This window comes from Mus caroli, unplaced genomic scaffold (assembly GCF_978045245.1).
Source record: "Mus caroli unplaced genomic scaffold, Mus_caroli_1 scaffold_17, whole genome shotgun sequence".
Classification (NCBI taxonomy): Eukaryota; Metazoa; Chordata; class Mammalia; order Rodentia; family Muridae; genus Mus; species Mus caroli.
The window spans coordinates 16,465,785-16,490,198 of NW_028227272.1; the positions used below are offsets into that span (position 1 = coordinate 16,465,785).

At 37.8% G+C, this 24,414-nt stretch overlaps 1 protein-coding gene across 1 annotated transcript in view; it reads right to left on the reverse strand.

Moving 5' to 3' along the window:
- The window catches only part of Lamp3 (lysosome associated membrane protein 3), a 49,438-nt gene that overhangs the window by 10,582 nt on the left and 14,442 nt on the right, over positions 1-24,414 (reverse strand). Inside the window, exons 4-5 of the mRNA XM_021184516.3 lie at positions 16,449-16,506; positions 13,792-13,962 (exon numbers count right to left, since the gene is read on the reverse strand). Coding sequence (XP_021040175.1) covers positions 13,792-13,962; positions 16,449-16,506 — 229 coding nt within the window. The remainder of the gene's footprint in view (positions 1-13,791; positions 13,963-16,448; positions 16,507-24,414) is intronic.

Genomic DNA, 24,414 nt, shown 5'->3' on the forward strand with positions numbered 1-24,414 from the left:
GTGGAACACAGCTTCTGCTCCAAACTTTAAACAGTGACAACGATAACAACTAACCCCAGAGATTACCAGATGGCGAAAGGTAAACGTAATAATCTTACTAACAGAAACCAAGACCACTCACCATCATCAGAACCCAGCACCCCCACTTCGCCCAGTCCAGGGCACCCCAACACACCGGAAAAGCTAGACACGGATCTAAAAGCATATCTCATGATGATGGTAGAGGACATCAAGAAGGACTTTAATAACTCACTTAAAGAATTACAGGAGAACATGGCTAAAGAGTTACAAGTCCTTAAAGAAAAACAGGATAACACAATCAAACAGGTAGAAGTCCTTAAAGAAAAACAGGATAACACAATCAAACAGGTAGAAGTCCTTAAAGAAAAACAGGAAAACACATTCAAACAGATGATGGAAATGAACAAAACCATACTAGACCTAAAAAGGGAAGTAGACACAATAAAGAAAACCCAAAATGAGGCAACACTGGAGATAGAAACCCTAGGAAAGAAATCTGGAACCATAGATACGAGCATCAGCAACAGAATACAAGAGATGGAAGAGAGAATCTCAGGTGCAGAAGATTCCATAGAGAACATCGGCACAACAATCAAGGAAAATGTAAAATGCAAAAAGATCCTAACTCAAAACATCCAAGAAATACAGGACACAATGAGAAGACCAAACCTACGGATAATAGGAGTGGATGAGAATGAAGATTTTCAACTCAAAGGACCAGCAAACATCTTCAACAAAATTATAGAAGAAAACTTCCCAAATCTAAAGAAAGAGATGCCCATGAACATACAAGAAGCCTACAGAACTCCAAATAGACTGGACCAGAAAAGAAATACCTCCCGACACATAATAATCAGAACAACAAATGCTCTAAATAAAGATAGAATACTAAAAGCAGTAAGAGAAAAAGGCCAAGTAACATATAAAGGCAAGCCTATCAGAATTACACCAGATTTTTCACCAGAGACTATGAAAGCCAGAAGATCCTGGACGGATGTTATACAGACACTAAAAGAACACAAACTCCAGCCCAGGCTACTATACCCAGCCAAACTCTCAATTAACATAGATGGAGAAACCAAAGTATTCCACGACAAAACCAAATTCACACATTATCTCTCCAGGAATCCAGCCCTTCAAAGGATAATAACAGAAAAAAACCAATACAAGGACAGGAACCACGCCCTAGAAACAACAAGAAGGTAATCCCTCAACAAACCTAAAAGAAGACAGCCACAAGAACAGAATGCCAACTTTAACAACAAAAATAACAGGAAACAACAATTACTTTTCCTTAATATCTCTTAATATCAATGGACTCAACTCCCCGATAAAAAGACATAGACTAACAAACTGGCTACACAAACAAGACCCAACATTTTGCTGCTTACAGGAAACTCATCTCAGAGAAAAAGATAGACACTACCTCAGAATGAAAGGCTGGAAAACAATTTTCCAAGCAAATGGTATGAAGAAACAAGCTGGAGTAGCCATTCTAATATCTGATAAGATTGACTTCCAACCCAAAGTCATTAAAAAAGACAGGGAGGGACACTTCATACTCATCAAAGGAAAATCCTCCAAGAGGAACTATCAATCCTGAATATCTATGCTCCAAATACAAAGGCAGCCACATTCATTAAAGAAACTTTAGTAAATCTCAAAGCACACATTGCACCTCATACAATAATAGTGGGAGACTTCAACACACCACTTTCACCAATGGACAGATCATGGAAACAGAAACTAAACAGGGACACAGAGAAACTAAGAGAAATTATGAATCAAATGGATCTGGCAGATATCTACAGAACATTCTATCCTAAAACAAAAGGATATACCTTCTTCTCAGCACCTCATGGTACCTTCTCCAAAATTGACCACATAATTGGTCACAAAACAGGCCTCAACAGATACAAAAATATTGAAATTGTCCCATGCATCCTATCAGATCACCATGGACTAAGGCTGATCTTCAATAACAAAATAAATACTAGAAAGCCAACCTTCACGTGGAAACTGAACAACACTCTTCTCAATGATACCTTGGTCAAGGAAGGAATAAAGAAAGAAATTAAGGACTTTTTAGAGTTCAATGAAAATGAAGCCACAACATACCCAAACTTATGGGACGCAATGAAAGCATTTCTAAGAGGAAAACTCATAACTCTGAGTGCCTCCAAAAGGAAACTAGAGAGAGCACACATTAGCAGCTTGACAACACACCTAAAAGCACTAGAACAAAAGGAAGCAAATTCACCCAAGAGGAGTAGACGGCAGGAAATAATCAAACTCAGGGGTGAAATCAACCAAGTGGAAACAAGAAAAACTATTCAAAGAATCAACCAATCAAGGAGCTGGTTATTTGAGAAAATCAACAAGATAGATAAACCCTTAGCCAGACTCACTAGAGGGCACAGGGAAAGCATCCTAATTAACAAAATCAGAAATGAAAAAGGAGACATAACAACAGATCCTGAAGACATCCAAAACACCATCAGATCCTTCTACCAAAGGCTATACTCAACAAAACTGGAGAACCTGGATGAAATGGAGAAGTTCCTAGACAGATACCAGGTACCAAAGTTGAATCAAGATCAGGTTAATGATCTAAACAGCCCTATATCCCCCAAAGAAATAGAAGCAGTCATTAATAGTCTCCCAACTAATAAAAGCCCAGGACCAGATGGGTTTAGTGCAGAGTTCTATCAGACCTTCAAAGAAGATCTAATCCCAGTTCTTCACAAACTATTCCACAAAATAGAAACAGAAGGTACTCTACCCAACTCATTCTATGAAGCCACAATTACTCTGATACCTAAACCACAAAAAGACCCAACAAAGATAGAAAACTTCAGACCAATATCCCTTATGAATATTGATGCAAAAATCCTCAATAAAGTTCTTGCTAACCGAATCCAAGAACACATCAAAACAATCATCCATCCTGACCAAGTAGGTTTCATCCCAGGGATGCAGGGATGGTTCAATATACGGAAATCCATCAACGTAATCCAGTATATAAACAAACTCAAAGACAAAAACCACATGGTCATCTCCTTAGATGCGGAAAAAGCATTTGACAAGATCCAACACCCATTCATGATAAAAGTCTTGGAAAGATCAGGAACTCAAGGCCCATACCTAAACATGATAAAAGCAATCTACAGCAAACCAGTAGCCAACATCAAAGTAAATGGTCAGAAGCTTGAAGCAATCCCTCTAAAATCAGGGACTAGACAAGGCTGTCCACTTTCTCCATACCTATTCAACATTGAACTTGAAGTCCTAGCCAGAGCAATTCGACAACAAAAGGAGATCAAAGGGATACAAATTGGAAAAGATGAAGTCAAAATATCACTTTTTGCAGATGATATGATAGTATATATAAGTGACCCTAAAAATTCCACCAGAGAACTCCTAAGCCTGATAAACAGCTTCGGTGAAGTAGCTGGATATAAAATTAACTCAAACAAATCAATGGCCTTTCTCTACACAAAGAATAAACAGGCTGAGAAAGAAATTAGGGAAACAACACCCTTCTCAATAGTCACAAATAATATAAAATATCTTGGCGTGACTCTAACTAAGGAAGTGAAAGATCTGTATAATAAAAACTTCAAGTCTCTGAAGAAAGAAATTATAGAAGATCTCAGAAGATGGAAAGATCTCCCATGCTCATGGATTGGCAGGATCAACATTGTAAAAATGGCTATCTTGCCAAAAGCAATCTACAGATTCAATGCAATCCCCATCAAAATTCCAAATCAATTCTTCAACGAATTAGAAAGTGCAATCTGCAAATTCATCTGGAATAACAAAAAACCTAGGATAGCAAAAACTCTTCTCAAGGATAAAAGAACCTCTGGTGGAATCACCATGCCGGACCTAAAGCTCTACTACAGAGCAATTGTGATAAAAACTGCATGGTACTGGTATAGTGACAGACAAATAGACCAATGGAATAGAATTGAAGACCCAGAAATGAACCCACACACCTACGGTCACTTGATCTTCAACAAGGGAGCTAAAAACATCCAGTGGAAGAAAGACAGCATTTTCAACAAATGGTGCTGGCACAACTGGTTGTTAACATGTAGAAGAATGCGAATCGATCCATTCCTATCTCCTTGTACTAAGGTCAAGTCTAAGTGGATCAAGGAACTTCACATAAAACCAGAGACACTGAAACTTATAGAGGAGAAAGTGGGGAAAAGCCTTGAAGATATGGGCACAGGGGAAAAATTCCTGAATAGAACAGTAATGGCTTGTGCTGTAAGATCGAGAATTGACAAGTGGGACCTCATGAAACTACAAAGCTTCTGCAAGGCTAAAGACACCATCAATAAGACAAAAAAACCACCAACAGATTGGGAAAAGATCTTCACCTATCCTAAATCAGATAAGGGACTAATATCCAATATATATAAAGAACTCAAGAAGGTGGACTCCAGAAAGTCAAATAACCCCATTAAAAAATGGGGCTCAGAACTGAACAAAGAATTCTCACCCGAGGAATACCGAATGGCAGAGAAACACCTGAAAAAATGTTCAACATCCTTAATCATCAGGGAAATGCAAATCAAAACAACCCTGAGATTCCACCTCACACCAGTCAGAATGGCTAAGATCAAAAATTCAGGTGACAGCAGATGCTGGCGAGGATGTGGAGAAAGAGGAACACTCCTCCATTGTTGGTGGGATTGCAAGCTTGTACAACCACTCTGGAAATCAGTCTGGCGGTTCCTCAGAAAATTGGACATAGTACTACCGGAGGATCCAGCAATACCTCTCCTGGGCATATATCCAGAAGATGTCCCAACCGGTAAAAAGGACACATGCTCCACTATGTTCATAGCAGCCCTATTTATAATAGCCAGAAGCTGGAAAGAACCCAGATGTCCCTCAACAGAGGAATGGATACAGAAATTATGGTACATTTACACAATGGAGTACTACTCAGCTATTAAAAAGAATGAATTTATGAAATTCCTAGCCAAATGGATGGACCTGGAGGGCATCATCTTGAGTGAAGTAACACAATCACAAAAGAACTCACACAATATGTATTCACTGATAAGTGGATATTAGCCCAAAACTTAGGATACCCAAGATATAAGATACAATTTGCTAAACCCATGAAACTCAAGAAGAATGAAGACCAAAGTGTGGACACTGTGCACCTTCTTAGAATTGGGAACAAAACACCCAGGGAAGGAGTTACAGAGACAAAGTTCGTAGCTGTGATGAAAGGATGGACCATTTAGAGACTGCCGTATCCAGGGATCCATCCCATAATCAGCTTCTAAACGCTGACACCATTGCATACACTAGCAAGATTTTGCTGAAAGGACCCAAATATAGCTGTCTCTTGTGAGACGATGCCGGGGCCTAGCAAACACAGGAGTGGATGTTCACAGTCAGCTATTGGATGTATCACAGGGCTCCCAATGGAGAAGCTAGAGAAAGTACCCAAGGAGCTAAAGGGATCTGCAACCCTATTGTTGGAACAACATGATGTACTAACCAGAACCCCGGAGCTCTTGTCTCTAGCTGCATATGTATCGAAAGATGGCCTAGTCGGCCATCAATGGAAAGAGAGGCCCATTGGACTTGCAAACTTTATATGCCCCAATATAGGGGAATGCCAGGGCCAAAAGAATGGGAATGGGTGGGTAGGGAAGTGGGGGGCGCTATGGGGGACTTTTGGGATAGCATTGGAAATGTAATTGAGGAAAATATGTAATAAAAATATTAAAAATCAAAAAAAAAAAGAGATGTGGTCTTGTAGTAGTAGGTATGGCCTTGTAGGAAGAATGTCATTAGGGTGGGCTTTGAGACATCCAAAGTTCGTTTTCTCTCTCTCTCTCTCTCTCTCTCTCTCTCTCTCTCTCTCTCTCTCTCTCTCTCTCCTCTCTCTGTCTGTCTGTCTCTGTCTCTCTCTCTCTGTCTCTCTCTCTCTGTCTCTCTCTCTGTCTCTCTCTCTCTCTGTCTCTCTCTCTCTCTCTGTCTCTCTCTCTCTGTCTCTCTGTCTCTGTCTCTGTCTCTGTCTCTCTCTCTCTCTCTCTCTCTCTCTCTCTCTCTCTCTCTCTCTCTCTCTCTCCTTCCTGTTCAGGATGTAGCTCTCAGCTGCATCTCTAGTACCATATCTGCCTGCCAACAAGCTCCCTGCCATGATAGTAATGCACTCAGCCTCTGAAACTGTAAGCAAAATCCCAATTAAATACTTTCTTTTATAAGAGCTGTCTTGTTTGCAGTGTCTCTTCACAACAACAGAACAGTAACTAAGAAAGTGGATCTCCACAAACTGATAACAACGGAATCACCAAAAGAAGGGGGAGACAAAGCTCCAACTAGATACCTCTTGCCACCATTTGAAACTTCCATAGTCCAATGAGACCCCATAGAAACTCCAATACAACTGAGGTTATTACCAAGGTTATAACTGATGGTAAGGCCTTATTGCTGAAATTCAACTCATTGAACACAGAGAAGTCAAGCTTTGCCTACCTAGAGCCTTCACACCTATAGATTCATAAAATACTACTAAACTATACTTGTCATGTTACCCAAAGAGAAAGGTAACCATCAACACAGTTACAAACCTTCCATCTTATAGATATGCTGGTGCAATGGTGACACAAAACTTGTAGGAGTTACCAACAACTATCTGATTTGAGTTAAAACCTACTCCATGAGAGGGAACCAATACTCAGTGCTACTTGGGCAGTCAAGGACCTGAGGACCTATGTTATCCTAGTCCCAATTACTACTGCTCTGACAAAAGAACATAACAATAAAGTGATTCTTAATGATGTTCTGTTGTGCCTGTAGATATACAGTTAGCCCCTCCCTTCAAATAAAATAATTGGAGAGAACTGCAGTGTCCTGAGTCAAACAGTAGAGGGAGACAAAGGTACAGTAAGCTCAAAATATGATAATAAGAATCATAAATTGATAATAAATAGATATATATTTTTTAGATACTTAAAGGTGAGAAATGAAGTAAATACCTTTTGAGCTTTATGGGATGATATTTTGAACTGTTTGTCAGGGATGAATTTAAAGGAAATTGACACCTTGTCAGTTATCATTGTTGCAATGTTAGTGTCTTCTCAAAAGACAGAGCCCTAGATAAAAAATTACGAGCCTTAGAAAACAGATTAGAGAATTTTATAGGACAGAAAATGCAGAAATTCATAGGTGAGACTGAGCAACAGAGAGATAAACTTGGAAACAGCCTAGAAAAAACACTAGAACTAAAGGTACAGAAATTTATAGGTCAAGATAAGCAACAGAGAGAGGAAAATGAAGGTTGGAGACAGGCGCTGAAAGTAATATTAGAGCAAAAATTGCAGAATTTCATAGATCAGACTGAACAGGAAATAGATAGTGATAAAATTTGGAAGCAGAGTCTAGAGGATAATTTACTAAAGCTAATAAATCAAAATAAGGAATTTAAAATATTAAGGAAAATATTCAGGTGGAGACAGAAGATAAAACTAGAGAAAGCTAACCAAGGGTTATTAGAAAACAAACTTTAGTTTATCCAGTTAGTATGCAACAAAGGCCAGCAGATGATGAGCATCCACAGAATTATCAGGAATTTGAATGGCAACCCATAGATGTGTTAGAACTGAGAAAATTTAAGGAAAGTATCACTAATTTTGGAATGTATTGGCCATTTGTAAAAAAAAAAAAAAATCCTGCCTTCTTGAGCTACTAAAAATAGAATAACCCCCCCCCAAGACTGGAAGAATATGGATAAAACAAATTAGAACCTGGGTCATATTTACAATGGTTCTCATGGTAAAGAGAAGATTCAAAGGAGATAGCACACACACACACTAAAAATAAAAAAAATTAGAGTCAGTGTAGAAATATTTCTAAAGGTCAGCTGCTTGGTGAAAGTCATCTTGCTGAGTTAGAGGTGCAGGCTGAATATGATGAAGAAATCTTGACATTGTGTTGCTTGGCAGCCTTATGTCTGGGAGAAATTTGCAGAAACAAAGAAAAGACTTGAGCCATTTCTTCAAGTCATGCAAAGTCCAAAAGAAATATTCCCTGGCTTTTTGCAAAGTTTGACTACTGTTATAGAAGGAAGTACATCATATCCATTATCAAGAAAGGCACTAATCGAGTCTTTACCTTGTGAAAATGTGGATGCTGAATGCAAAGAAGTAATGAGACCATTGAGAACAAGGTCAGCATCAATAGATGAGTGGGTTAGATATAGAGTTGATGTTAGACATCGATCACATGATATGACCTTAATAGGAGAGGCTGCCACTTGAAGCTTTGAGAAGACCCAAAATTTCAAATGTCTTAATTGTGGTGAGCAGGGTCATTTCAGAATAAACTGAAGAGAAAACCAAATTAATCCCCAAAGGGAGCATGGCAGAGGTCAACAGTAGACTAAAGAATGTAGAGCAACGGGGCAACACTTTACCAAAAAAACTCCCAGGGGAGCCTCTTGCAGGCCCTAATGTCAGGCAAGGAGAGTTCTCTTCCTCAGGACAATTAAACACCACTGCTCTGAAAGCAGACACCATGGGACCAAATAACAAGGCTGAGACAAATTCTATAAACAACTCCAAAAAATTAACAAGGGGCCAAAAACGAATATTTTGACAAACTTCTACAGAGGATCAAAAGCCCATGCTAAGAATTTTAATAAACAATATTGAAATTGAAGGAATGGTCGACATTGGAGAAGATGTCAACATTATTTCTTCAAAATCTTGACCTGCAGGTTGGACAGTTCAAGAAGTAGGCATCAAATTTCAAGGAGTTAGAACTTTATCCCAAATAAAGCAAAGCACCAGATATCTTAAATGTACAGAGCCTGAAAGTCATATAAGAAAATTAAGGTCATATGTGGTTGATATAGCCATAAACTTATGGGGAAGAGATCTGTTATAAAAGTGGGAAACAAAAATTAATATCCCTTCAGTGTCAGAGACTGGCCACAAAACCAGCCAGGCTCCTAACCAATAAATAAATAAATAAATAAATAAATAAATAAATAAATAAATAAATAAATAATAAAATTAGTTAAACAATGTTATCAAAGATAGTTACAGTCTGTCCAGGCTGTTCATAAACAAGACATAGCAAGAGCTAACAATTCAGCTTTACTTCAAGGATCTACGGCAGATAAAACACAAACAGCATTACCATTTAGAAGGTTAACTGACCAACCTATTTGGACTGATCAATGGGTTATGACAAATGAAAAACTACAAGATGTAGAGCATCTAGTCCAGGAGTAGCTGGAGTCTCAGCATATAGAGGAGCCCACCAGCGGTTGGAATTCTCTGGTATTTGTCATCAAAAAGAAGTTTGGCAAGTGGAGGATGTTAAAAAGTCTCAGAGAAATTAATAAGATTATTCAGCCAATGGGTTCTCTGTGACCTGGAAGCCCATTGCCTTCCGTGTTGTCTAAGGAATGGCCTATTATAGTTATTGATCTAAAAGATTGCTTTTTCACACTTCCTCTAAATAAATATGATACAGAAAACTTTGATTTCTCAGTACCTACCCTTAATAGAAGTTGTCCAATAAAAAGATATCATTGGAAAGTTCTACCATAAGGAATGTTAAATAGCCCCATCTTTTGTCAATATTTTGTACAACAGCTATTGGAGATGATTCATAACAGTTTCCTCAATCCATTATTTAATCATTATATGAATGATATTCTATTGGCTGCTTCATATATGAATATCCTAAAGGAAATATTTGATGACGTTTAAAAAAAGCTTGCTTTGCTGGGGATGGCCAATCACCCCTGAAAAAGTACAGAGAGGGGATTCTATTAATTATCTACAATATAGAATAAGTCTACAAAGGGTTAGACCACAAAAAGTACAAAAATACCCTATTTAAAAAAAAAGAAGAAAGGGGGAGATTAAAAAGAAGAAACCATTTAAAGAATCAATGAATTTCAGAAGCTAATAAGAGACATTAACTGGCTATGGCCTACAATTGGCTTGTCTACTCAGTCAAGGCTGAGAAAGAGTTAGCTCTGGTAGAAAGGAAATTACAAGATAAACATCTAGATCATATGTATTCAAACGTGGACTGCATCTTAGTTATCTTTCCTTCTACTCATTCACCTACAGGAATTCTTATGCAGAGGAATATTACACCTTAGAATGGATATTTTTAGAACATAAACAGAGTAAGAAATTAAAAACCTACATAGAATACGTTTCTGAATTGATACTAAAAAGAAAAGAGGGATGTTGACAATTAGTTGGAATGAATCAGCTGAAGTTGTGGTACTTTTACTAATGCAGAGATTGCCTTTGTATGGACACAAGATGAACGTGGGCAAAGAGCATACAGTATTACTTGGGAGAGATTAAGAACAAATACCCCATTTTTAAAAAGAAGAAAGGGGGAGATTAAAAAAAAAAAAAAGAACAAATACCCTAAAAGCAAGCTACTTCAATTTGTAAAAAAGAACTAATTGGATTTTCCCTCTTATAATAAAAAGAACTCCAATTTCTGGAACCTCAACATTTTATATTGATGCTAATAAATTAAGAAAGGGAAGATACAGATCAAAAGATATAAATAAAGTGGTTGAGGGTCCCTATAAGTAGGATTCAAAAATCTGAATTGTATGTAATGCTTATGGTTATCAGATTTTCAAGAGTCTCTTAATATAGTAACTAACTCTCAATATGCAGAAAGGGTTGTTTTACACATAAAATCAGGATGATTCTGAACTGAATCCACTATTTACTCATCTACAACTAATGATCAGAATTAGGAGTCATCCACTATATATAACACATAAGATCCCATTCAGGTCTGCCAGGTCCTCTGGCATAAGGTAATAATGGAATTGAACGGATGTGTGTGCTACAGGCTTTGGAACTCCATTTAAAAAATGTTAACAGTAAAGGTTTAAAGAAAGAATTCTCTATCATCCTGCAGCAAGCCAAGGAAATTGTGAAGCAATGTCCTACTTGCTCATTTTATAATCAAACTCCATTACCCCCAGAAAGTAACCCTAAAGGTACCCAAAGAAATGAAATTTGTCAAATGGATATGTCCCACTTTACAGAATTCAATAAACTGAAATGTGTCCATCATACTATAGAAACATATTCAGGATTTCGACAGTCCACTGCCTTAGCTTCAAAAAAAGCTGATTCTGTAAGTATGCATTTGTTAAACATTATGGCCATTACAGGTATACCCATCATAAATTAAAACAGACAGTGAGCCTGCATATGTCTCTAATAAGATGAAGCATTTTTTTTTACATATACTACAGGACAAGTTCCCATCTGGTTTGGAAGCCACTTCCACAAAATAAATAAACTTCAATTGGTTGTTCCTCAAGATGGCTGGTAGCATCATAAGTAAACACCTCCACTCTGTTCTGTAGAGCTTTACAAGAGCCCTTGACACTTCATATCTGGGAGTCTAGAAAAATAAGTGTTTGACATAGGAACAAGGGGACCACATCTCTCCAAGCCAGATGTGTGCTATTACCTATAAGTCACTTAGAAGAAACCTAGACCCTGCAGGCTCTCTTAAATCTTCCATATGCTTCACTCAACCCCTTAGGAATGTGGAAAGAACTAAGACACCTCCAAAAAGGGCAAGTGCATTTCATAAGGAAGCAGAAACCACAGAGTAGTTGCCAAGATTGCATAAGCTTCCTGTTTAAACTAATGAGTGTAAAAGGAGAAACTGTAGACAATTTTCCTCCTCTGATCTCCTCCTCATCAAGAGCACTGTGCCCATGGCCCTTGTACCTTTTTCTTTAAATTTCATTCACACAATAGCTTTCTCCTTTTAAAGTGACTGTTATTCATAAAATATAGCATTTAAAGAATGACATACATCTTTCCACTTGAGCATCACAATTTTTTTTTTGAATTACAAAATCTAGGAATGTAGACTTGAGCTAAGGCAGTAACCAAATGGGAAACTTTTGGGTGATAGAATGGTAGGAGTTTGTGAGAGTTCAATTGAGAAGGTGAATGGCAAAAAGAATGAAAGAATGTTGGTCTCTTCCTTAGGGTTTCCTTAACTATTAATTATTTCTTCCTTAGAAAAACAAAGAAAAGAGCTTTTATGCATCTGCTTGTGAGCATTCATAATGGTAACCAGATGTGAGACAGGTCTTGTTTGCTAGATCTATCCCTTTCCTTCTTCACAGATTTTTTTTTTTGCAGTTAGACAGACAACTGTGTGCCTCATTCTGAAATCACATGATTAATGTTAGAGGATATTTTGCAAGAAGTAAATATTTTCTAGAAGTTAGACACTCTAAGATCAGTTTTTGACAGCTTAACTGTGGTGATACTAATATTAACCCTATGACAAAGACAAAAAGCAAATGCAGAAACTCTAAGAGAGAAAGAAACCCTTCAAAAACATAGGATCCAAGCAAACAACAGCTGAACTCTTAGTTCGATAAATGAAAAAGAAGTTTTTCCCCCCCTAGGCACATCTTTAGTTATATAATGGAACCCAATGTAAAATAAGATTCATGTTAGAAGTTCACACGAAGCCTCTAAATATGTTCGAAAAGTACTTATAATATTTTTGAGTTCTTATAACAAAGATATTTTAGGTGATGTATATGACTAGTCTGATCAAACATAGAAGACTGAATAACACTGCTTTCTAAACATAGAAAAGGTGGTTGTGGTGGTTTGAATAATAATGGTTCATGTGGGCTCATATGTTTGAATGCTTACTCATCAGGGAGTGGCACTATTGAGAAGGATTAAGAGGATGAAAAGGTGTGGCCTTGTAGTACATGTGGCCTTGTTTCAAGAAGAATATCACTAGGAGTAGACTTTGGGCTTCAAAAGTCTGTGCCAGACCAGGTTCTCTGTTTTCTCTCTAATATCTATGGATATGGATATAAAGCTCTCAGCTCCAGAGCCATGACTCCCTATATGCCACATGCTCCTCACTACAATGATAATAAACCAACCCTATGAAACTCTTGAATGCCCCTTTTTATGAATTTCTATGGTTATGGTATTTCTTCATAGCAAAAGAACAGTGACTAAAACAAAGGCTTTTCTAAAAAGTGACCTACCTAGCCCTGGCCTTCATCTAAAGCTAGTTCCAGACAAGCTCTGTGCTGTAGTTCAATTTCAAAGAAAAAATCAGATGCATGTAAACTAAACTGACTCGGAGACAATGACCAATGATGCCTTATATTCCAGAAAAGTGACTCTGACAGAACTTAACTTCATTCTTGAATATGGACAAAGCACATCTTGCTTTTCCCTCCTTACAAATGGGAAGAATCTATTACAAAGTCTTTTTTAAATCTCTTACTGAAGATGTTTAAAATGTCCTCTGAACATGATGGAATTGTTTAGTCTTCAGCATTTATGAGAGGAGTGAACAATGTTTCCCCTCTTTTTTTGGTGTATGCGTGTGTGCCTCTGTGTGTGTGTGTGTGTGTGTATTTGTGTGTGTGTGTGTGTGTGTGTGTGTGTGTGTGTGTGTGTGTGTGTGTGTGTGTGTTTAAATGAGTGAGTCAGATGAAGAGTCATCCTACTGGGGTAAGTTGGCAGGCACAGGTGGAGTTATATATATATATATATATATATGTTTTTTACATGTAAGCATAGGGTGAGTACAGCCCTTAAAACTTCACAGAGTTATGCTACTATAGTAAACCACATGATCTGGCCCCTAGACAGTTTCAGAATAAAGACACCTTGGAACTGCCTCTTAGGTCCTTAAAGTCTGCTTGTGACTTGAAGACATTTAACTTACCATTTCCAAAGGAGTCTCCTTCGAAATCAAAGGCCTGAAGGTGGATATTCATTGTTTTCATTTGAAGCTGAGCTGACAGCTGGATGCTCTGCTCACTGACACACTTGAAGGAATGCCCAACTACTGTCTCAAACATCATCAAAGTATTCTTCTTTCCCTGGTAAGTCTTCTCTGAAGACAAAGTAAATTATGATATGTGACAAACCTGACAATATCAATTGAGTTCCAGGTGCCACTACTATGCTCATGTATAGCCAGTTGCCTTCCTTCAGATGGGGTAACCTTGGAGTCCTGCCATCTTTTATTCATGAAAAAATACTCTAGGTGTACAGACTACTTTTATGGCAATTTCACCACTTTTGTGAAAATTAGCAAGTTGGCCTAAGATGATGTACTAAATTATCTATTTATACTACTATATCATGTGATATAAATCTGTAGTTTTTTATCTATTATCTCCCTACCCACATATCATTCATTGGCCTATCCTATTGCTGCCATCCCCATTAACATGAAGTCTTATATCAGTACTGTAATGATAATGAACTGCTGTTACTAATACTAGTACCGATACCACAATAACATGAAAACCACCATTACTGTTTCTACTATTCTTTCTGCTAATATTGCTGAGCTCTTAATTATATGAACATAGAACTGGTATCCCTATAAGCCTCTAAGTTAAACTCTAGTTTGATATTACTTTCCCACCTTTCATAAGAGTTGACTGCACTATTACTGGCTAAAATCTTGTTCATCTCAAGATAACATTAAACAATTTCTATTAGCACACATGATACTTATTCTCTAATCTACATGAGGCAAGTGTAAGTTAACATATGAAAATTAGTTTTTAGTTGTTTTCTTTTACTTACATTTAATTGCCATCACTGAAAAAATCCCCTTGAGCAATATCAATAATATCAATAAAATATAGTGCACACATAAACAGATAGATATATAGATATAGATATAGATGATATAGATACAGCTATAGATACAGATATAGATATAGATAGATAGATGTTATATATCATAAATAAATTGACATATATATATTTATATTTCAAATATTATCCTCCTTCCTGATTTCCTCTATGAAAACACCCCTATATCATCCCCCCCTCCTGTTTCTATGAGAGAGCTCACCCACCCACCCACTCACTCCCACCTCACCACCCTAGCATCCCCCTATGCTGGGGCATCAATGATATAGCAACATTTTAAACAGACTTTGTCCCCACAGTTTTACTTCTTAAAAATATCATTACTGGGAGATAATAAATTATGTTTAAACCAATAAAATAATAATACTTATTTAAAACCAGAATGTTCCAAAGGTAGTGACTGGCATAGTGGATGAGCTCAATACAAATGTGATATCTAAAGCTAGACTTTTTAGGGTAATATCTGAGGGCTTCCATAAACTCATTAGATTCTGTTGGAAACATTATCTCTCTAAACATGAACATTTATAAATTGTTTTAAATGTCTCTCTATGGGTAATTTTCCATAAGGTAAGCAAAGTAAATGTTCATAAATGCAAATCTGTTATACCATTCACTTAACCCAAATCTTCCTATGGTATACTAATATACTTTAAAATAAAGTCTCAAGTCTTTAGCTGACCTGCCCATAGGTTCTACATGCTCTAGACCACATGTACTGTGTGTTCACTTTCTAGGGCATTAGAAACAGCACTATTGTTCCTTAGCTGCTGTGGTAGCTTAAATGAGAAAGTCCCTCATGGGCTCTGACATTTTAATATTGGTCTTCAGATGGTGACACTGCTCAGGGACATGGCCTTATTGGATGAGTACATCACTGCCTCAGCTTACAAATCAAGATGTAACTCCTCAGTTTCCTGCCCCATTCCTCAGTCATTATGCCTTCCTGCAGCCACACTTTTCTCCCATGATGTTAATGAACTCATGTCTTTGGAGCCATAAGCCAAATATACCCTTCTTTCTAAAAGTTACCTTAGCTATAAAGCTTTACTGCACCAATATAAAAATAGTAAATATAGCTACTTTAACAAGCTCACTCATTAAAACCCATGGATCTTTTATTACTGCCATCTGGGAAAATTGCCTCAAATAAGATGTCCCTAAATAGAGATATTGTGCTCAAACATCACATTTTCAAAATAGTCTTTCTTCTCTGGAGGCTTCCCAAAGTACACACTAAATAGCTCTCCATTCTTTGACATTCTAGTTTTTGCTTACTCACAGAACTGATTATCACTTATTAATATAATTTAATGTGGCTGTATATAGTACTATTTCTTTCTAGAATGCAAGCTCTACTATTACAGAATCTGACCAGCTTGGGTATTATGGCTAACACAGACAAAGGTTGGTACCTAGCAATAGCATAATTTTGTAGCATAACATACAATTAAGAATACAGAATAAATTTCACTCCAATATCAAATCAGTTAAAAAGGAACTAAACTTATAATTTGGTATTGTTAATATAATCTAGACCACCATAGTCCATGATCAGATGAACTGAAGTTAACACAGATTTTGAATTCCCCCCAAAGATTTAGTTACATGTTGTTTTTATTAAAAAGCAGCATCAAAAACTATCAGAGTCAATGATAAGAAAATAAGATAATCCGACAGCAATGATGTGAGACCTGTTCTTTTACTAACCTGTATTTGAGATGGTCAAATATGCTCCAACTTCACTAATATAATATAAGTTTTCTTCCTGTAAAAGAGCAATGTGTTAATCATTGGGTAATATCAAGTTTTAGGCTTATATTAATGGCTACTCAATACTTGATATGAGGGCTAGTGTATGTTTGTGCTAGTCATAATTATATTTGAAAACTTCTAAAAGAATAAACATATTATACAAATAAAAATACGTAATGAATGACACCTAGACTCAGATTTCTCTATTTCTTACTTGTTACTAGAGTCTAAAACTAATATTTCCCCAGGAGAATTTCAGTTCTACCAAGTTTCCAAAATGCAATTACATCTAGAAGATGGAGTGGAATGATTAGTAACGGTGGATGGTATTAACTTAAAGTACCCATTCTCATGATTGTACTGGATGGAGTTTGAAGGACTCATCAACCCTTAGATAAAAATAACATTGCATCCAACAGCTGAGGTTCATTCCAGTCAGTGATAGCCCTGTACCATCTTGGGTGCCAACTTGGAGGACCCTAGCACACCCAGGATTTTGGAATCACTGAGACCAGTCTATGCAGGAGAGCACGTGGGAAGAAGAAACAACAGAGCTCCTTGGACAGGGTCCCTTCAGGCCTTCATCCTCAGCAAGGAGGCAGAGATGAGACCCAGACCCCTGTGCACCTTCCCTGCAAGAGGAGAGCTTGCCTACAGAGATTGCTCTGACCACTGGGACTTAGGAGAGAGTTGGACTCCTAGGAGTGCTGACAGAGGCTAAAGAATCACAGGAGGAGCAAGCTCCACCCAGAGACAGCTAGAAAATCTAATACCAGAGATTACCAGATGGTGAAAGGCAAACCTAAGAATCTTACTAACAGAAACCAAAACCACTCAACATCATCAGAACCCAGTGCACCTCCCACCACAAGTCCTGGATACCCCAACACTCCCGAAAAGCAAGATTCAGGTTTAAAATTATATGTCATGAAGCTGGTAGAGGATTTTAAGAAGGGCATAAATAACTCACTTAAAGAAATACAGGAGAACACTGCTAAACAGGTAGAAGTCTTTAAAGAGGAAACACAAAAATCCATTAAAACATTAGAGGAAAGCATAACCAAACAAGTGATAGAATTGAACAAAACCATCCAAGATCTAAAAGTAGATCTTGGAAGTAGAAACAATGAAGAAAACCCAAAGGGAGACAACTCTGGAGATAGAAATCCAGGAAAGGAATCAGGAACCATAGATGTGAGCATCAGCAATAAAATACAAGAGATGGAAGAGAAAATCTTAGGTGCAGAAGGCTCCATAGAGAACATGGGTACAACAATCAAAGAAAATGCAAAATGCAAAAAGATCCTAACTCAAAATATCCAGAAAATCCAGTACACAATGAGAAGACCAAACCTACGGATAATAGGAGTAGATGAGAATGAAGATTTTCAACATAAAGGGCCAGCAAATATCTTCAACAAAATTATAGAAGAAAACTTCACTAACCTAAAGAAAGAGATGCCCACGAACATACAAGAAGCCTACAGAACCCAAATAGACTGGACCAGAAAAGAAATTCCTCCTGACACATAATAATCAGAACAACAAATGCACTGAATAAAGACAGACTATTAAAAGCTGTAAGGGAAAAATGTCATATAAAGGTAGACCTGTTAGAATAACACCAGACTTCTCACCAGAAACTATGAAAGCCAGAAGAACCTAAGAAAACACAAATGTCAGCCCAGGCCGCTATACCCAACAAAACTCTCAACTACCATAGATGGAGAAACCAAAATACTCCATGACAAAATGAAGTTCACACAATATCTTTCCATGAATCCAGCCCTTAAAAGAATAATAAAGGAAAAACACCAACACAATGATGGAAATTACGCCCTAGAAAAAGCAAGAAAGTAATCCATCAACAAACTGAAAAGAAGACAGCCACAAGTACATAATCCCACATTTAACAAGAAAAATAACAGAAATAATCCCACATTTAATAACAAAAATAACAATTACTTTTCTTTAATATCTCTTAATATCAATGGACTCAATCCCCCAATAAAAGACAGACTAACAGACTGGCTACACAAACATGACCCAACTTTTTACTGCTTACAGGAATCCCACCTCAGCAAAAAAGATAGACACTACAGCAGAGTGAAAGACTGGAAAATCGTTTTCCAAGAAAATGGTCCCAAGAAACAAGCTAGAGTTTATTTATTTAGTTAGTTAGTTATTCTAATATCGAATAAAATCAACTTAAAACCCAAGTTATAAAAATTAAAAAAAAAAAGACAAGGAGGGGCACTTCATACTCACCAAAGGTAAAATCTTCTAAGATGAACTCTCAATTCTGAATATCTATGGGCAGCCACATTCATTAAAGAAACTTTAGTAAAGCTCAAAGCACACATTGCACTTCACACAACAATAGTGGGAGACTTCAACACCCCACTCTCATCAATGGACAGATCCTGGAAACAGAAACTAAACCGAGACCCATTGAAACTAACAGAAGTTATGAAACAAATGGATTTAACAGATATCTACAGAACATTTTATCCTAAAACAAAAGGATAAACCTTCTTCTGAACACCTCATGGTACCTTCTCCAAAATTGACCATATAATTGGTCACAAAACAGACCTCAACAGATACAAAATTATTGAAATTGTCCCATGCATCCTATCACATCACCATGGACTAATGCTGATCTTCAATAACAGCATAATAATAGAAAGCCAACATTCATGTGGAAAATGAACAACACTCTACTCAATGATACCTTGGTCAAGGAAGAAATAAAGAAAGAAATTAAAGACTTTTTAGAGTTTAATAAAAATCCCAAATTTATGGGACACAATAAAAAACTCATAGCTCTGACTGCCTCTAAAAAGAAGCTGGAGAGAGCATACACTAGGAGCTTAACAGCACACCTAAAAGCTCTAGGACAAAAGGAAACATATTCACCCAAGAGGAGTAGATAGCAGGAAATAATCAAACTCAGGACTGAAATCAACCAAGTGGAAACAAAAAGAACTATTCAAAGAAACAGTAGCGGGTTCTTTGAGAAAATCAACAAGATAGATAAACCCTTAGCCAGACTAACTAGAGGGCACAGGGACAGTATCCTAACTAACAAAATCAGAAATGAAAACGGAGACATAATAACAGAACATGAGGAAATCCAAAACATCATCAGATCCTACTACAAAAGGTTATACTCAACCAAACTGGAAAACCTGCATTAAATGGACTAATTTCTACACAGATACCAGGTACCAAAGTTAAATCAGGATGAGATTAATGACCTAAACAGCTCCATATACCCTAAAGAAATAGAAGCAGTCATTAATAGTCTCCCATCCAAAAAAAGCCCAGGACCAGATGGGTTTAGTGCAGAGTTCTATCAGACCTTCAAAGAAGACATATTTCCAATTCCCCTCAAACTATTCCACAAAATAGAAACAGAAGGTACTCTACCCAATTCATTCTAGGAAGCCACAATTACTCTGACACCTAAACCACATAAATACCCAACAAAGAAAGAGAACTTCAGACCAATTTCACTTATGAATATCGATGCAAAAATACTCAATAAAATCCTCTCAAACCGAATCTAAGAACACATCAAAACATTCATCCATCATGACCAAGTAGGTTTCATCCCAGAGATGTGGGGGATAGTTTAATATATGGAAATCCATCAACGTAATCCACTATATAAACAAACTCAAAGACAAAAATTACATGATCATCTCGTTAGATCCTGAGAAAGCATTTGACAAAATCTAACACCCATTCATGATAAGTCTTGGAAAGATCAGGAATTCAAGGCCCATACCTAAACATAAGAAAAGCAATATACAGCAAAACTGTACCTAAAATCAAACTAAATGGAGAGAAACTTGAAGCAATCCCACTAAAATCAGAGACTAGACAAGGCTGTCCTAGCTCTCCCTACCTATTCAGTATAGTTTTTGAAGTCCTAGCCAGAGCAATTAGACAACAAAAGAAGATCAAAAGGATAAAAATAGGAAACAAAGAAGTCAAGCTATCACTATTTGCATATCATATGATAGTATACTTAAGTGATCCCAAATATTCCCAGAAAACTCCTAAACCTGATAAACAGCTTCAGTGCAGTAGCTGGATATAAAATTAACCCAAACATATCAGTTGCCTTCCTCTACCCAAAGGATAAACAGGCTGAGAAATAAATTAGGGAAACAATACCCTTCACAAAAATCACAAGTAATATAAAATACCTAGGTGTGACTCTAAGTTAGTGGAAGATCTGTATGATAACAACTTCGAGTCTCTGAAGAAAGAAATCGAAGATCTCAGAAGATGAAGAGCTCTCCCATGCTCATGAATAGGCAGTATTAATATAGTAAAAATGGTCAGTTTGCCAAAAGTATTCAACAGATTCAATGCAATCCCCATCAAAATTCCAACTCAAATCTTCACAGAGTTAGAAAGAGCATTTTGCCAATTCATCTGGAATAACAAAAAATCTTGGATAGCAAAAACTATTCTCAAAAATAAAAGAACTTCTGATGGACTCACCATCCCTGACCTCAAACTGCATTACAGAACAATTGTCATAAAAACTGCATTGTATTGAACAGTGGCAGGCAGGTAGAACAATGAAATAAAACTGAAGACCCAGAAAGAAACCCACACACCTATGCTCACTTGATCTTTGACAAAGGAGCTAAAACCATCTAGTGGGAAAAAAGACAGCATTTTCAACAAATGGTGCTGGCACAACTGGAAATTATCATGTAGAAGAATGTGAATTGATCCCTTCTTGTCTCCTTGTACAAAGCTCAACTCCAAGTGGATCAAGAACCTCCACATAAAACCAGATACACTGAAACTTATAGATGAGACAGTGGGGAAGAGCTTGAAGATACAGGCTCAGGGGAAATTTTCCTGAACAGAACACTAATGGTGTGTGCTATAAGTTCAAGAATAGACAAATGGGACCTCATAAAATTGCAAAGCTTCTGTGAGGCAAAGAACACTGTCAATAAGACAAAAAGGCAACCAAGAGATTGGGATAAGGTCTTGACCAATCCTAAATCCGATAGAGGGCTAATATTCAAAATATACAAAGAACTCAAAAAGTTAGACTCCAGAGAAACAAAAACCCTATTAAAAATGGGGTACAGAGCTAAACAAAGAACTCTCAACTGAGGAATACTGAATGACTTGAGAATCGCCTAAAAAAATGTTCAACATCCTTAATCATCGAGGAAATGCAAATCAAAATAACCCTAAGATTCCACCTCACACCAGTCAGAATGTCTAAGATCAAAAATTCAAGTGACGGCAGATGCTGGAGAAGATGTGGAGAAAGAGGAACACTGCTCCATTGCTAGTGGGATTGCAAGCTTGTACAACCACTCTGGAAATCAGTCTGGCGGTTCCTCAGAAAATTGGACATAGTACTACTGGAAGATCCAGCAATACCTTTCCTGGGAGTATACCTAGGAGATGTTCCAACTGGTAATAAGGACACATGCTCCACTATGTTCATAGCAGCCTTATTTATAATAGCCAGGAAAGAACACAGATGTCCCTCAACAGAGGAATGGATACAGAAAATGTGATACATTTACACAATGGAGTACTCCTCAGCTATAAAAATCAATGAATTTATGAAATCTTAGGCAAATGGATGGATCTGGAGGATATCATCCTGAGTAAGGTAACCCAATCACAAAAGAGCATACATGATATGTACTCACTGATAAATGGAGATTAGCCCAGAGGCTCAGAATACCCAAGATACAATTCACAGACCAAATGAAGCTCAAGAAGAAGGAAGACCAAAGTATAGATACTTCGATCCTTCCTAGAAGGGGGAACAAAATACCCATGTAAGTAGTTTCAGAGACAAAGTGTGAAGCAGAGACTGAAGGAATGACCAGCAAAGACTGCCCCACCTGGGAATCCATCCAATATACAGTCACCAAACCCAGACACTATTGTTGATGCCAACAAGTGCTTGCTGCCAGGAACCTGATACAGCTGTCCCTGAGAGGCTCTACCAGTGCCTGACAAATACAGGAGATGCTCACAGCCATCCATTGGACTTAGCACTGGGTCCCCAATGAAGGAGCTAGAGAAAGGATCCAAGGAGTTGAAGGGGTTTGCAGCCCCATAAGAGCAACAACAATATGAACTAACCAGTACCCCCAGAGGCTCCAGGGACTACACCACCAACCAAAGAATATACATGGTAGGACTCATGGCTCCAGCTACTTATGCAGCAGAGGATGGCCTAGATATTCATCAGTGGGAGGTGAGGCCCTTGGTTCTGTGAAGGCTCTATGCCCCAGTATAGGGGAATTCCAGAGCCAGGAATCAGGAGTGGGTGGGTTGGTGAACAGGGCTAGTGGGGAGGGGATAAGTTTCAGAGGGAGACCAGGAAAGAGGATAACATTTGAAATGTAAATAAAGAAAATATCTAATAAAATTTTTTAAAAAATAAAGATTTGAGATGGTGGAATACCTGGGCCTGGTGAAAGAAGTGGTCTCTTGTTCTAAGGACATGAAAACTCTACTAAGTCACAGGTGCCACTTGAAAACTTCACTAAGTCACAGGTACCATGAGAGGCATCCTAGGAGAGTCACAGTAGCAGGAACCACAGCCTGGCAGCCCTGGAACCTCCCAGGTCAGAGTAGCTGCAGGATAGGGAAACTTGCCAGAATGGACCAGAGCTGTGTTCTCTGGTGCTGCTTAGAAGGACACAGCTTTCAAATTTATATTGTCTAATTCTTTCCATTGTAGAGTTCCCTTGGTCACTTCCAGTCTACACATATACCCACACCTATGGCAGATTGGCATACCTGCTCCCCCACCCCACATCCCTGCCGGTCTCCCAGGAGGTCTACTCTAACCAGGGGCATAGGTAAGACACACACCCCAATAACCATACCAGCTGGTACCCCACAGAAACCTGCAGACATGGTATCTATCCAGCCCTATGGACTCCCAGAGTCTGAGGTCTGTACCTGCACCTATAATCAGGGTAGATTGGCCCACCCACCACTACCAACTCCAAAACTCTGTCTGTCTCCAAGAAGGCTGCTCTAACAAGGGGCAAAGGAGGCCTGCTCTAGCCAGAGACACAGCACTGCAAGCCTCCCAGGAGGACAGCTCCACCTCCTCTGCCTGCTCCAACCTGGAAGACCAAGGATAGTTAACACCAGAAACAACCATATGGTGAGAAGCAAGCACAAGAACATAATGAAGAGAAGCCAATGCAATTTGGCTCCATCAAATCCAAGCTCTCCTACTACAGCATGCCCTGGATATCCTAACACAACCTGAAGGGCAATTTTCTGACCTTAAATCCCATTTAATTAAGATGTTTGAGGCCTTTAAACAGGATAAAAATAATATACTTAAAGAAATATAGGAAAACACAGGCAAATATGTAGAAGCCCTGAAAAAGGAAACAAATAAAGCCCTTAAAGAACTACAGGAAAATAAAGTCAAATATGTGAAGGAATTGAAAAAAATACTCCAAAACTTTAAAATGGGAAAAGAAACAATAAAGAAATCACAAATGGAGGCAACCCTAGAGACAGAAAACTTAGGAACTTCAGATGCAAGAATCACCAACAGAATACAAGAGATGGAAGAGAAAATCTCAGGTGTAGAAGATAATGATACATCAGTGAAAGAAAATGCAAAGTGTAAAAGGTTCATAACTCAAAACATCCAGGAAACTTGGGACACAGTGAAAAGACCAAACCTAAGAATAATAGGAAAAGAAGAGGATGAAGATTACCATTTCAAAGAGCCAGAAAACGTCTTCAACAAAATCATAGAAGAAAACTTCTTCCCTAACCTAAAGAAAGAGATATATACAATTAATGTACAAGAAGCCTTCAGAACACCAAGCAAATTGGACCAGAAAAAAAAATCCTTCCCTAACATAATAATCAAAACACT